Below are 15,179 nucleotides of genomic sequence, written 5' to 3' on the forward strand. Positions count from 1 at the left end.
TCACAAGTATTGGTCATTCTCTCTAGAGTACAGACACACATTTCTGACAGGAACATCCTTTCAGATCCTTCACAAGTATTGGTCATTCTCTCTAGAGAACAGACACACATTTCTGACAGGAACATCCTTTCAGATCCTTCACAAGTATTGGTCAATCTCTCTAGAGAACAGACACACATTTCTGACAGGAACATCCTTTCAGATCCTTCACAAGTATACACAGAACAGACACACATTGTGACAGGAACATCCTTTCAGATCCTTCACAAGTATTGGTCAATCAAAAGAACAGACACACATTTCTGACAGGAAAAGATCCTTCACAAGTATTGGTCATCTTTAGAGAACAGACACACATTTCACACACACATCCTTTCAGATCCTACACAAGTATTTATATATGTACAGACACACATTTCTGACAGGAACATCCTTTCAGATCCTACACAAGTATTGGTCATTCTCTCTAGAGTACAGACACACACTTCAGACAGGGGCACCCATTATAGACCATATACACAGAAGATACACGACATGTGTTCCGAAAGTAATTGAAAAATATCAAACAAAAAAAAAAAGAAAAAAAGAAAAAAAAAGCACTTTTTCATTTCACACACACACCTACAGTAGCCCAAACTATTATATATGTGAAGTACAATTAAACATGCAGTATTTGAGTAAATGAGTATGTATATGACTTCTCTATATCAAAATTTCTGTCTGTACAATGTTTCTGTTACTCAAAATTCCAACTTTACTGATTACTGCAGTCTTACAACCAAATGAAAAAAAAAAAAAAAAAAAAAAAAATCAATCATTGAAGTTTTTCCTTCACCAGGATTAAAGCATGACTAAACTTTGTTTAACAGCTCAAAATACTTGCATTCTTAAATATTTGATAATGTAAGCATCTGTTCAACATTAACAGGAAAAAATAATTTGTCCCACATCATAAAATAGCACCAGCTGAAGAGTAAATCTCCAACTGTCTTTCTGCAAAGTTACTGTTTCATGACAATGTACTATAATTAACTTGCACACATCAAGATGGATGATTTTTTATTCTAACTGTCAAGTGCATCAATCACACAGCATGTCTAGGGGTGGTCATCACTTCCTTACAAACATGATATGACTGGTCAACCACCACATCATGAATGGCTGTACCAGAGATATACAAAGAATCAGGTAAAGACTCCGCTTACTTCCCTTTGAGAATCCATCTCCTTCTGAATGAGGTAATATTTTAACTCGTAATGATTTTATCTGAAAAAAAAAGTAACAACTTTCATGGAGAAGCCATGTGAGAACACTAGAAAACAAGGAACAACAACTCATCTATGTTGTAGAAACAAACAAAGATTTTTAATAGTCAACATTAGTATTAAATATAATTTATAAAATATTTACCAAAAGGGTGTTAAGATAAATGTTCATATGTTAAAAAAAAAATCTTTCCTATCCATCCATATAACAAAACATTGAAGAAATATTTGTGGGTATTGATTGGAAAAGCCATTTTTGTTGTTAAATAACAATGGTAGCATAAAATATGAAGACCATAACTTACCAAGAAAAAGGCTATACATAAACTAAACCATAAAAGTACAGCGTAGTATCCTGTAGACTGAAACAACAACCCAGCTAACAGACTCACGATCATTCTGAAAACATCAACAAAATCAATGAAAAAATATTGTGCTTTAAACAGCACTGAGAATCTTAGGATTTTTCATTCTCCTTCACTACTGTTCAACCTTATGAATTTCATCATAAACACAAAAAGTTATTGCCATTTGTCATCCAGTGCGACTTCATTCTATTCTTATCTGATCCATTTAATGCATCGTGAATCTAAGTATAAATAGTATATTTACTTTTTGAATGCTTACATTAAAATTGTCAAGTAATCCTTAGTAACCAAATTTAAAGTCAATCATAATGACAAGTCATGAAAATCAAGTAGACTTCCGATATATTTGTACCAATCAAGATATTTCAATAAACATACCCCAAGAATTTGTATCCGCAGAAGGCAAGAATATCAAGGTATTTAAGATCAGTGTTGATGTTCATCACGTAGAAGGTGAAGAGCAGCACAACTAGTTCGATGATAAGCCAGACTAAGGCTGTACTTGCTTGTGTGCCCAATTGTTCTGGTGTAAACCTGTCACAACATATCAGAAACAAGAGTCAAAGTACTGAATATCAGCAGTACAAGTCTGAAATTCAACACTTTCATATTGATAAACATAAACATCAAGTAAACCAAAACAAGAAAAGAAAGACTGAGGTACTACCCTGATCTTTATTTAAATGAAAATATCTAAAATTCTAATGCATTGTTAGTAGTAAATCATTTTCTTCTCCATAAAACCACCTTTAAAATAGGCATTCATCTGGCCCACTCACAACAAAATGAAGTTCAAAACATGTCCCAAGCTATTTCCTAGAAGAGCATAAAAAGTGAACAACATTACAAATCTATTTTGTGGGTTTTTGTTGAAGCATCTGGTTTTTATTTGAAGTAAATGTAGGCATACCTGTTTTGTGTTCCCAACACAACACCTGCAACTAGTACATATGTAACAAAGGCCATCACTGTAAGAGAAGAGTGTATAATAGATTTGTGTGTACCAACGAGTGTTAACTACCCTGTATCTCTTAAAAAGTGGGTTCATACTTCAACTATCATTGATAGATTTAACAAACTGAGACATGAGAATAAGGTTTCAGAAACTGTGTTTAAATCTCAATTTCCACATCAGAGATCTTAAACCAGTGGATGATGATAATCCAGGTATGTAACCAGTATTGCTGCCTATTGTCATTTCAGGCCGAAATGTTGACCAATAACTTACCTGGGATGTATAAGTCAGGAGCATTCACCTCATACCGGGGTGCTACAGGCTCATCCTGATTAAACTTAATTGACCAATCCTGTGAACAATGGTGAAAGCTTATTAAAGTAACAAACCATCACAAAGTATTTGTACATATTTGTATTTAGATTGGAAAGGATTCTGTTAGAATAGGTCACATTAATCATATAGCTACAAAACTGAAATCACATTTTTTTGATAAATGTGTATATGAAACAAGAAGTCAGAGTTCTGATTTTCTGGGTAGGGGAGGGAAAATTTGTTTCATAACCATGTGTTGTGATATAAATGACGCAAACTTAGTTTTTCACATAATACAAATTGGACAACTATTAGTTCCAGACCAATTGATGTTCGATCATGATTAACAATTTCTGAATATTTATAGTTTGAAAGCATCAACAAAAAGAACACAAGTCATAATTATCCTATTCAATAGTTTACTAATTACAAGTTGTTAAATTCTCTGCTGGTACATTATCATGTTGAAGATGAAGAATGCTTTTGTAATTGTTGCTCAATCAAACTCCTATACTATGCTAATAAGTACTGCCTAGACTGAATTATTTCAAATAAAAGTTAATAATACTAAATCAAAACAGTAACAAAACTTTCTATAAAGCTGCTTTAAAGTGACATCATGATAAAACAGTTTTTACACTGATTGATTGATTATTGCATACATATATCAACTGTATCACCTCATGAACAATGACAGTTTTTTTTTTTTATAAAATATGCACATAAAGAGGTTAATTAAAATCGTAAAAAAGGAAATCCTGAATTAGTGATCAACAATCTGGATATGTAGATTTTTGTGTCTGTGAATCAACAATCTGGATATGTAGATTTTTGTGTCTGTGAATCAACAATCTGGATATGTAGATTTTTGTGTCTGTGAATCAACAATCTGGATATGTAGATTTTTGTGTCCGTGAATCAACAATCTGGATATGTAAATTTTTGTGTCAATTAATCAACAATCTGGATATGTAAACTTTCGTGTCTGTGAATCAACAATCTGGATATGTAAATTTTTGTGTCATTTATGATAATACATGCACACAATACACCATCAGCTGTAAACAAAAGTGGCTTTCCATCTGAATTGGCTAGCAATTAATATTACTGATTTCCTAATTCTGAATTGACTAATAGTTATCAAATAACATTTGCAATACTCATAAAAAAATCTGGAGCTGAAAACAGGATTTTACTGACTGTTACTACTGTCACTGTCATTTCTGCCCACCATTGTGTGTTGGTGTTTACAAAACGAACTGTCTCATTTTCAAAACTACTGCATGACATTATCAGCGCTAAATTTAAGAAGAGTTTCCCGAACCAAAAAAGATGTCAAGCTTGACATTGGAAATTGACTATGAATATCAGGATATCAGAGAAACATAACTGGGAGTGTATAAACATGTACAATAAATAACGAAATTAATGTTTATACTGTAAAGGCCCCTTTAATAGGATCTTTCCAACTGTAAAGAGTGTTTCATTCTAGTGCCTCTTGGTCAAAAGTAGATTGTTACAAGTTCAGTCAGTTTGACCCCTTCTGACTCTATGCACAGGACTGGGGTGAGGGACCCAAAAAATGCAAAATTGAAGTGTGACTGTTTTAGCAATTGAAAATTCCAGTAATAATTTCTTGCTTTTTGACATTTGTTTAGTGAATTTTTTGAAGAGGATGTCCATTGGTTATGTATGCAAGACAGATGACTGCGAGAGTATCACAATATGTCATATTAGACTTTGTTTGGGATCTTCTAAAAACAAGATTGTATTTCTATGTCATCAGTTCATTTATTGCATTAGTAAGGTGTAAATATTGCATAGCTATTTCACTTACTGAGTGAGAGAATGGAAAACACAGAAGTCCTAGCTTCTTCCCAACATATGCAGTATCTACAGCAAAGTAATACTTCAGCTTAGATGTGGACACATATTTCTCAAGCTGAAAAAATAACAATAAAACAGGATAAAAATTGTTAACATAATATCAAAGATTTCTTATTAAAATCACTTTCATTTGCTATCTGCATAAAATGAAAGATTTCATAGTACATGTACAAAGAATGGAAAATGCTGAGTAACCTACATTTTTGTTGACATAATCTTTGCCTTGGTCAGCTAGTGAACTGCCATATTGCATAGCCATATTGGTCATCATAGGATCATTTATAAACTGCTGTCCAGGAAACTGCATTGGAGGATTACTGTAGCCACCCTGGTCATACCCTTGTCCCATATCTACAGAGCAAAGGACAAATCACAATGAGCATTGTTAATGTGAATATGATAACCTTACATGTAAATCTTCAATTTACAATGAAAAATAGGCCACTTCAAATTTACTTTATAAAGTATGTCAATAATCCAATAATATACTTTGTACCTCGATTACAATGGCTAGTGAAAGAATGCTAGAAAACACTTTTGGCTGACTAATGCAACATAGTTTTAGGTCACAAGTTCACAAGTAAATATTCACCAAAGTATTTTTTGTTGTTCAAAATTAAGTGGATACATTATAGCTTGTAAATGTATAAATCTACAAATAATAAAACATGTGTTAATATAATACTATAATATACATGTCCTTTTTTTACTAAATATAAGATACTGATAACTATCATGTATTCATATATCCATTTACCAACATATCATGATCAGTTTGGTTAGATATAATTTAAAGCATTAATATCCACTAGTAAAGCAGATACAGAGCTGGTAATCAGAGACACATCATTGCAGTCAGAAAGTCAACATATCATAACCATAAAAGAAAAAAAAAACAAATTGCATATATCTTATAACTGTTCAAATAATTGAAATTCTGAATTGATCATTCACAATGGCAAAAAATTAATGCATAAAACATATAGGTCATTAACCAATAAAGAAATACACCAAAACAGTATTTTCTATAAGACTATCAATGACATATTGTGTATATGTTTCTATAGGCCACACTGGTGGTTGAAAAAATCTATGATATCCCTTGACACACAATCTCATGTGTCCTCAAACAAGATTGAACATGAGTATACACTTGCTTTAACGTAGCAGAATACACATGCATGAGATACATCTTTGATACAATTTCTACACCATCACCATGTACATGTACCATATATTTTTATTGTTTCATTTCTTACTTTCAACAGAGCAGTGTTAGTGATATATTATGAGTTAATAGGTTTAATATTCCTTTGCGAGTCAAGTTATAGTAGCATTTAGTTCTAGAGCTGTGAATTCAGATACCTGGGGGTGGTGCTGCATAACTATTGTTAACACTGTAACCATAGTTACCATATCCTGTAACACACATCAAATTATCTCATTGCAAATTCTGCATTCATTTATTTTCATTTTACCTATCATCTCGTATATTTGCATATAGATACATACCAGGCCATCTTTTCAATAACAAAGGATCTAATTTACCATTGGATGACAGTATTTTGACAAATATTCTATTGACATATTCAAATATTGGAAAAGAGTTACCTGCACCTGGTGGTGCACCATATCCCTGCTGGGGTGAGGGCTGTTGCATACTGGTGTCTTCAAACAGCTGCGGCTTGCCTTTCTGACCTTTAGGACGCCGCTTCTGGCTACTTGCTGAAAATTACACATCATATTTATTTAGTACATATCGTGTATATGAGAAGTTTTAACACCATTGATTTAGTTATTCTCCTGTCCATTATTTACTCTCATGATGTCCTTTAAAAATCAAAACAGAAAAATTAAAAACAGATCACATTGTTTATAAAGTACCATCTAAAAGAAATAACTGAAAGCATGCTAAATAATTTACATACAGGACGGTTTAAAACAACAAGCAATGGAATTGGAAAAGAGATTTCAGAAATAAAACTCCAACAGGCCTTGAAATAAGAAATGTAATTTTTAAAAGCTTTCATCCAGTAGGTAAAATTTGATAGCATTGCATTTCAGTATATATCACATCACAAAGTTATCACATGATAAATATGTACCTGTTGAACGATTTCCTTTCTTTTGAATATGTTAAAATGTATGGTCATATATATTTATATTTTACATACTTTACCAATAACATTTACATATATGATACCTTATAACATGAACAACAAAATGTTGAAATCAAAGAATAAAAAATTGCTTCTCAACTGTATTTCTATCTATTTACTATATTCACACAGCACACACACGATTCCTTCAAATTAAAATCACATACTGTTGCGGTATCACTGATGAAGAAGTTAACACTTACATTGTACAAAAGATACAGCTAACAATACACAATAGTAGGTCTTCATCAACCTAGTAACTTTGGATGCATGCAAACCAATGAGGTGCTTCTGAATTTCTATGGTTACATTTCACAACATAAGCAAATAAGGTAGGAGACACGAAAAGGAAAAAAATGCATAGGAACTGTATTTGAAACTTCCTGGAACATACTGCAGGAAGCAGAAAAATACACATATACCAGTACATGAAGTACATCCGTCACATGCCATGCTGCATTATCTTTTTATCACGATCATCAGAAAACAAAGTGGTAATTCTATGAATTCTTCTAACGATTTGACTATATCATTTAGAGACAAAGGAAAAATATGTGTTTTCAACATTAGTAAATGTTTCTTGAATGTACTGAACTGAGGAAATATTGTTTAAGTTTACCATAAACTTGTAACTATTTTAACCTTAATTAATAAGGATTGTCTCCCTTCGCCAATACAAACACAAATGGCTCATTGAAGGAAACAGCTAGTGCTTTTCAAGAGTAACATTGTTTGATAACTTAGGATTGTTTGGATGTATGATCATGTGGAAGTGTTGATCAAGTATACCTGGTACTATTTATCCACTATATATCAGTATTGGTTATGTATTATAGCTGGAAAACTTAAAGGATGACCAAATTAAACCAGCTGTATGTATAAACAGTGGACATTCAAACTCATGGACAAAAACATACTAGCTACATTATATAAATATCATTTGTAGGAATCTAGTCCTGTCTCATCACATTAGACTACAATATTTGGGAATTCTGTATGTTACAGGAATACAGCGAAACGCCGAAAGTGACCTGCTGACAATTACAGTACAGTAGACAGAAGCTCACTAGAAGAAGTGTGTAGCTAGGGCTAGACAAAGACTTCATGTTCTCGTGTATGTGGTAGACCCTAGAGATCACAAACAACGAAAGAAAGAAATAAAAAATAACAACAACCATTTATAGAGAGACACAGTGTTGTCTAATGGTTTATACAACTTAAAGAAGCACTGCAAAAAGTCACAACATCCAAAGTTACGTAAATTGAACCTACTCTTTGACTTACGCTGTCTGAAACCTGAAGGTGCATCCATAATGTACAAGTAGAAATATCGAAAGTAGCCCTATGCCTACGTCAAGTGACAACTCACTTCATGAGCTGGCAGGACACACAGACAGACAGTATCCTCGTTCTGATGAAAACAAGGGAGATAACTGCTTACTACCTCGACCGTCTTAATGTCTGTGAAAGGTTATCTTGGTCAACAGCAACTTATTTAAAATGATCGGTCACATTAGATTTTCATTACTATCTCCATTTTTTTGGTATCAGAAAATTAATTAAGCTAGAATATATGTTATTAGAAGGTTTCCGAAATATATATTATTCTTATTTTAGTCTTTGTGCCCCCCGCCAATATCATTATTATAACATACAAGATATTCTTTTAAGCACATTTTTTTCTGATATAAGTTCAATATTACGATCTCTTCGGCTGACCCAGTGCTACATTTTTCCGCCTTACAACTTTTGCCTGCAGTAAATGAAATGTTTAATTTTAATCAAATTATCTGACCCGACCAAGTCTTAAGTCTGGACTTGGTAAATAATAATAGGGAGCTCGAGATGACTGACCCGTTTAGATTAGTTATTCAACCCGTATCCAGTACCTTTGATCCTACATAATGCCCTACTATCATAATTTACCAGGTGATGTTTGTCTAAAAGTTAAAACGAAAAGTATTGTGGGGAATTCAATTCTCCTTTTAATTAACATATGAGCCGTTGTTATGCTTTAGAAAACTGCTGTCGTTTAGTTTAACCTGAGGCTGTGGAATCGTGCCTGTGTAGTTAATCCCTAGATCTTTGTAAACAAGTGATTGTAAATATGTTGGCAGAAGGCTTTGATATGTTGGAATAATTTGTGAGTAACCCATTGTTCAGATTAATTTTGATATATGTAAAATACTCTTAGGTTATAATTTAGTTTGACATGCAGTTATATAGAAAACTGTAATAAATAAGTTAAATAAGATCTCAACTTATTATGCATAAAAAAACAGAAGCGTATCTGTGGGCAAAATAGAAATAACACCGTGGATTTAAAATCAAATCGTAGACAACGAAATCAATCCCTTCACTATAGCAATCAAACAAATATTTAAAAAAAATTAATATATAATATATATAAACTTTATTTATTTTACAACAATTGCGAAACAAGTTATGTCAACTGATACTAATCACTCTTGTTGGCACGGATGTATGCGCGCGAGTGGTATTGTTGTGGGAGGAAACCGGAGTACCGGGGAAAAACCCACGTGGTCGGGTAGGTGACCCCTTACCTTTTCACGTCCGTTCCGGGAATCGGCTAGGTGAAAGGCGAGTTCGTTACCAATGCGCCACCCGACCACCCGTAATTTTTTAAAAAAATTGACTCTTGACCCGATGTTAAACTTAAATTGCATGCTATTTCCTGAAACGCAATTACACATGTAGCTTTTTTCTGGTTGATCGACCGGTAAAAAAACGAGGTTGAGGAAAGGGAGAGGACTAATTTTGCTGAATGCCACTTATTCCCTTTCCTCTTCCACCTTGAAACTAGCCAACCAATTATTGATATTCTGGATACAAAAATGAAACGACGTTTAGGAAATAGTGTCATGGAATTGCTTATACTTGTGTGATATCTTAGTGTTTTCACCCATGTAAGGGTTTAATGAGGAAAAAAACCCAACAACATAGTTTGGAGAATGCACTTTATAATACTCGTATTAAACACATATATAAGTGAATTAATAGATAAGAATGTTTTAAACACAGGCTGTAATCATACATAGACCAAAATACACTATCTTTAAATCTACCTCTTATATAAGTGTCGAATTCACGTGTGCTTTCATATTACATGTATAAGTACATTTCACCATTATTTTCAGAAAATGGTATTGGTGTTTTCACCCTATTTCAGAGTCATACGTCAAAATCAGGAAGTTGTCTTCAGAGAGACCGCCTTATATTCGTTGAAAAAGAACACCTGCTCCATCGTTCTATACAAAACAGTTTGAACTCATCATTTCAGATTTGTATTCCTGTAGGTCTTGATTTATCCTTGTCTGTATTTGGGTCACTTGTTCACTCTGAATTCGTTCATATAACCATATGTTTAGTGTCCAAATGTTTTCACCAGATTTGCCACCTATAACTTATCACCGCCATTTCACAACAGCTATATAATTCAAGCTTTAATGAATGCCCATATGAAAGGTATTAACACTTGTTGCTGACACAGATCTTCATACTGTTTACCCTGCTTGTATTTACACATTGAGAATATACCAGGAAAGTTATACAGACAAGTTATGTATATATTTATAGTGTGTGCATGGTGCATCCATATATCTATGAACGCAGTTAGATATTTCACCGTAAAAATACCTCGGATACCGCTAATATTAAAGTCACTCATATAAATTGACTGTAATCAGGTCTACGTTTGTAACCGATTTGATCTGTATTCACAATAGCATTAACATTACAAAAAGGACTTCTCCCAATCTCTATTTGACATTTGTTTGTGTTACACTGCATAGGATTTTAACACTTGACTGTCCCATTCATCTTGGCGAAAAGAACTCCAGACTAATTGAAATGATGATGGAGGTGATAATCTGACCCGAATAACACCTCAGTTTAGGAAGGTTGTACCAATTGGAAGTGATTAATCGTATGTTGGTTGTGTATATCAAATTGTGTATATCAAAACAGTTCAGTAGAGTTATTTTGTAGCGTGTCTATGTAACATTTTGTAATAAATTTCTCTCTTATATAATCTAACATGAAAAAAGCGCTGATCAACATAAATTAGGCAAATTTTTAAATGCTTCCAGATACTTAATGTCCCTGTAAACACATAGCAATATCTCACTTGAAGCTGGGTACTACTGGATACAATGTCTGTAACACCTGTTTTCATATTTCCAATACATCCACTTACTAAGAGAAGACAACATTGTCGATTTTTGTTGTCTTAGAACAGGCCATCTTCATATAAAATGAAAATATCGGCTTCAGTAGTGTCTAGTTGGATGGTATAATATTTATATTATTGTAAATTGAGTTTTTACTATTGTCGCTACATGTCGCAAAAGAAACTAAATTTTGCGACGCCGTAATCACGATATATACCACAGCAAATTTAAACATAAAGAAGGGTTATCCCTGTGTCGGCCGCAGTTTCGCGAATCTTTCTTAACTTCAGGAAATCTGAACTATCATAGAAAAGCATGTTTAAGTGAAGGAAAAATTCGTATTTCGTGTTGCAAATTATGTCCATTAGCCAATCAAATGCCGGTTTACAATGATAACCAATCAAATGCCGTGTTATACGGGCTATAACTATGGATAGAATGCTAAGCAATATAAAACCAAAACCTTCATATGATATCTTATTTGGAAATCTCGACAACTTGATCTTAACATAAAAGAAAAAGAAAACTCATGTTTTTTTTTTTTTTTTTTACATTTTTTTAATTGAAGAAACAACAACTACATTTAATGGGAAATAATTTACAAAGTACCATCACATATTTCTGTCGCGCACGAGATCAAATCCATTTGGTCTTGTCAAGTCCGTTGGCGTGGATTTTCAGTAGGAACCCTAGAAGGAGAAAAACGTGAATTTAAGGCATACATATCAATATATAATATCAACTGTCATACTATTATATGACGTAGATGGACTTGGACCTAAAAAGCGATAAAATTCATTCTCTCACCTTTTCAGTAAATAGTGATAAATGTTAGATTTACAACTAGTTAACTCACCGTTTTGGCTGACTTGATTGACTTGTATCCAAAATTTGGACGCATTGACTTGTACATTGTCTGGTAGGGACCACCAAAGCTCTTCATGTACCCGCCTCTGTAACTATTGCTGTATCCTCCAGGGTAGAAATTATGAGAGAAAGGTCTTCGGTAGTTTCCGCCAAATTTGTAGTCGTCATCATCCCCGAAATAACCATTAGATCGGTACGTTGTGTAGGAGTTTCCGCCAAATCGGGGGTATCCGGGATAGACCCGGCGGTTCATGAAGAATCGGTTTCCCATTGGAAAGCCGTAACCTCCGTTAAAGCCACCATTCATCATACTGTATCCTTTGTTGAACCCGTTATAACCATTATAACCGTTGAATCCATTGTAACTGTTGAATCCCATAAAGCCTTGGTTGTATCCATTGAAACCCTTGTTGAATCCACCGTAACCACGGTTAAACCCATTGTATCCAAATGATGGACCCATCATGCCAAAATTTCCCATATAACCTTTGTTGAATCCGCCGTAACCACGGTTAAATCCGTTGTAACCGTTGTAACTGTTGTAACCATTGTTAAATCCCTTGTGACTGTAACCCTTGGTCACGCTTTTACCATAACCTTTGCTTACTTTTGGATATGAAGGGACTGAATCGGCTGCAATCATGGCTATCACCAGCGTAAACACTGCCGGGTACAACATCTTGTCAGTCTGAAAAAAATGATTATGGATACATAACATGTTCAGTATCATATAACACGATAAACTATTTATCAAAAACATTTACATATGTGTAACCAGTCTAATAAAATGTAGTATACCCGTATTACAAAAAACGCTGTACAAATCATTATATCTATATAGCGCTATTTATAGTGATGATCTACCAAAATCTGAGTATCTCTAGCAGATATCTATTAATCTATTAAATAGCGTTTATCTATCCATACTATTATATATCTATAACGTTTATCTATTCATACTATTATGTATCTATAGCGTTTATCTATTCATACTATTATATATCTATAACGTTTATCTATTCATACTATTATGTATCTATAGCGTTTATCTATTCATACTATTATGTATCTATAGCGTTTATCTATTCATACTATTATGTATCTATAATGTTTATCTATTTATACTATTATGTATCTATAACGTTTATCTATTCATACTATTATATATCTATAACGTTTATCTATTCATACGATTGTGTATCTATAGCGTTTATCTATTCATACTATTATATATCTATAATGTTTATCTATTCATACTATTATGTATCTATAGCGTTTATCTATTCATACTATTATATATCTATAGCGTTTATCTATTCATACTATTATATATCTATAACGTTTATCTATTCATACTATTATGTATCTATAATGTTTATCTATTCATACTATTATGTATCTATAATGTTTATCTATTCATACGATTGTGTATCTATAGCGTTTATCTATTCATACTATTATGTATCTATAATGTTTATCTATTCATACTATATATCTATAATGTTTATCTATTCATACTATTATATATCTATAGCGTTTATCTATCCATACTATTATATATCTATAACGTTTATCTATTCATACTATTATGTATCTATAGCGTTTATCTATTCATACTATTATATATCTATAGCGTTTATCTATTCATACTATTATATATCTATAACGTTTACCTATTCATACTATTATGTATCTATAATGTTTATCTATTCATACTATTATGTATCTATAATGTTTATCTATTCATACGATTGTGTATCTATAGCGTTTATCTATTCATACGATTGTGTATCTATAGCGTTTATCTATTCATACTATTATATATCTATAACGTTTATCTATTCATACTATTATGTATCTATAATGTTTATCTATTTATACTATTATGTATCTATAACGTATATCTATTCATACTATTATGTATATATATCGTTTATACATATATAGTTCTATGTGAAATATTGAATAACACACATATATATATATATAAATATATATTAGAATAACTTAAAACAACACATCGAATATTAAGCATTAGCGCTTTCATCCCTGAATCAGTGTTGTTTTAAGTTATTCTAATATATTTCACCGGACACTTATAATTCAACTTTTATATTTGAATTATTATAAAGAATATATTAGAAAGTTTAAATTCACAGTGTCCGGTACATATACATGTATAGAAATGTAACAAAATTCATTTCTGATTAGTAAAGCATATAAGCGCTTATGAGAAGTGTTTGCAATTTTATTATTATTATTATTTCAGTTTAAGAGGCTAAACAAAATTTCTTTATCTAGTGGAATAATATACATTCTTTTACAAAGACTTAAAAAACTCTTACCTGTTTCCTTCAAAAGTCTTGTTGGAATTCTCTGACAAGCTTGCGTCTTGTATCTGACAAGTTTGCGTCTTGTATGCAATTTCTGCGCGTTTTTATACATTTCAGTTCTTAAATTATTAGCATAGGTGTAAATTTTAAGTTTCTTTGGCGTGAATATGTCCATTGTTCACGCGTTGTAAATGTCAGGTTTTATTAGATTTTAATTAGTACTAATTAACGACGGGTTAGAGACATGCCTAAATCGGGATAATTGATAAGGTCAGCGTTAGATATGCACGGGTATTCTAACGATATTATTTCCCGATGTCATTATTTCTGTGGTTTTATTTTGTCTTTCTTTGACGTAGATACGGATCTAAAAGTAAATCTATTTTCATACACTAATTAATAATGATTGCAATGACAATTCAAAGGACAGTTATGATTGATGCAAAGTGATTTCTTCCTGACACTTGATACGCGGACAAAGGTCATGGAGAGGCTTCGTTCTTCCCACCGGTGATGTGTCTAGAATATCTTATGATGATATGCAGTTTATATCACTATATTTTTCATTTATTACCTGTAAAATGATAAGGCGTCTGCGGACATTAGTTGTGGGATCCTGAACGCGTCGTCAGCAATCGCTGCACATGTTTTGGTTAGTCATCATGTGGTGTTTTGTCAGCAGTGTTAAAGTTGTGTATTTATCATTATGTGGTATTTTGTCAGTCGTCACAAAATTTTGTATTTATCATCATGAATATTTTGTCAGTAGTCATAGTTTTGTATTTATCATTATGTGGTGTTTTGTCAGCAGTCATAAGGTTTTGTATTTATCAGGATGTG

The 15,179-nt window shown here is 32.5% G+C and overlaps 2 protein-coding genes across 3 annotated transcripts; both read right to left on the reverse strand.

Annotated features, from left to right (window-relative positions):
* Positions 1-408: 408 nt before the first annotated feature.
* On the reverse strand, positions 409-8,319 carry LOC132551039 (protein YIF1B-B-like). Of its 2 annotated transcripts, none has more exons than XM_060215142.1 (9): positions 8,234-8,319; positions 6,402-6,515; positions 4,990-5,141; positions 4,741-4,845; positions 2,862-2,940; positions 2,544-2,601; positions 2,012-2,167; positions 1,571-1,664; positions 409-1,266 (listed from the first exon to the last, which is right to left on the reverse strand). In XM_060215142.1, the coding sequence occupies exons 1-9, from the start codon at positions 8,259-8,261 to the stop codon at positions 1,111-1,113; spliced, it is 942 nt and encodes a 313-aa protein (XP_060071125.1). In that variant the 5' UTR covers positions 8,262-8,319; the 3' UTR covers positions 409-1,110. The 2 variants fall into 2 exon arrangements, with proteins under 2 accessions (XP_060071125.1, XP_060071124.1); XM_060215141.1 differs by having other exon boundaries at positions 8,222-8,319.
* Positions 8,320-11,986: 3,667 nt separating this feature from the next.
* On the reverse strand, positions 11,987-12,685 carry LOC132551024 (N66 matrix protein-like). The gene has a single exon (XM_060215127.1). It carries the CDS (start codon positions 12,683-12,685, stop codon positions 11,987-11,989), a length of 699 nt encoding a protein of 232 aa, XP_060071110.1.
* Between the last annotated feature and the right edge of the window lie 2,494 nt (positions 12,686-15,179).

Source organism: Ylistrum balloti, unplaced genomic scaffold (genome assembly GCF_031769215.1).
Source record: "Ylistrum balloti isolate Yb309-2 unplaced genomic scaffold, AGI_CSIRO_Ybal_v1 Utg370168, whole genome shotgun sequence".
In the NCBI taxonomy this organism is placed as follows: Eukaryota; Metazoa; Mollusca; class Bivalvia; order Pectinida; family Pectinidae; genus Ylistrum; species Ylistrum balloti.